The 735-nt window shown below is 38.0% G+C and overlaps 1 protein-coding gene across 1 annotated transcript in view; it reads left to right on the top strand.

Moving 5' to 3' along the window:
* LOC105826387 (NKG2-A/NKG2-B type II integral membrane protein-like) overlaps positions 1 to 735 on the top strand; it is a gene marked incomplete at its 3' end in the record, with an annotated part of 2,435 nt that continues 1,700 nt past the window's right edge. The window contains exons 1-2 of the mRNA XM_012664364.1: positions 1 to 187; positions 572 to 656. Coding sequence (XP_012519818.1) covers positions 1 to 187; positions 572 to 656 — 272 coding nt within the window. The remainder of the gene's footprint in view (positions 188 to 571; positions 657 to 735) is intronic.

Below are 735 nucleotides of genomic sequence, written 5' to 3' on the forward strand. Positions count from 1 at the left end.
ATGGATAATCAAAGAGTAATCTACTCTGAAATGAATCTGGCCAAAAATTCAAAGAGGAAGCGAAGGAAATCTAAGGACACCAAAAGCTCCATTTCAGAAACCGAACAGGAAATAACCTATGTGGAATTAAACCTTCAAAATGCTGCTCAGGATCTTCCAGGGAATGACAAATATTACCAGTGCAAAGGTAAAGCACTTAACAGCTCCTCAATCCAACCGTTTTAGGATGTGCACTTGGGGTACAGAGGTGGGAGGAAAGTGCAGGACATGCTCACGTAGTTTTATTCAGCAAGAGCTCTAAGTTGAGATATGCTATTTTAATATGAAATATGCAGACAAATTTTACTCACACATTGTTGAAATTTGTTGTCTTTGTCCAACAACTCATGGAGTGCTACGTTTACTGAAAATGGTATGGTATATTATAAGCAAAAGATTACTATGGTAGATGTGGGTTTCAGGTCCAATTTTATCTATGAGTCCCTGTGCATGTGGGGTCTCTTGTATGTAAGTATTCTAACCATCCATCTCTGTCTCTAGTTTCTCAATGTTTCTGTTTATCTCCCTGCAGATTTACTGTTTACTCCAGAGAAGCTCATCGCTGGGATCCTGGGAATTATCTGTCTTGTGGTAACAACAGGTATCATTACCTGTAAGTATGTCTTGGAAGAATAAAAGGGAATTTTTACATTTAATGATTGGAAGCGCCTCTAAACTTTTCATAATATCAGAGAA

This window comes from Propithecus coquereli, unplaced genomic scaffold, assembly GCF_000956105.1.
Source record: "Propithecus coquereli isolate 6110/MARCELLA unplaced genomic scaffold, Pcoq_1.0 Scaffold884, whole genome shotgun sequence".
Taxonomy (NCBI): Eukaryota; Metazoa; Chordata; class Mammalia; order Primates; family Indriidae; genus Propithecus; species Propithecus coquereli.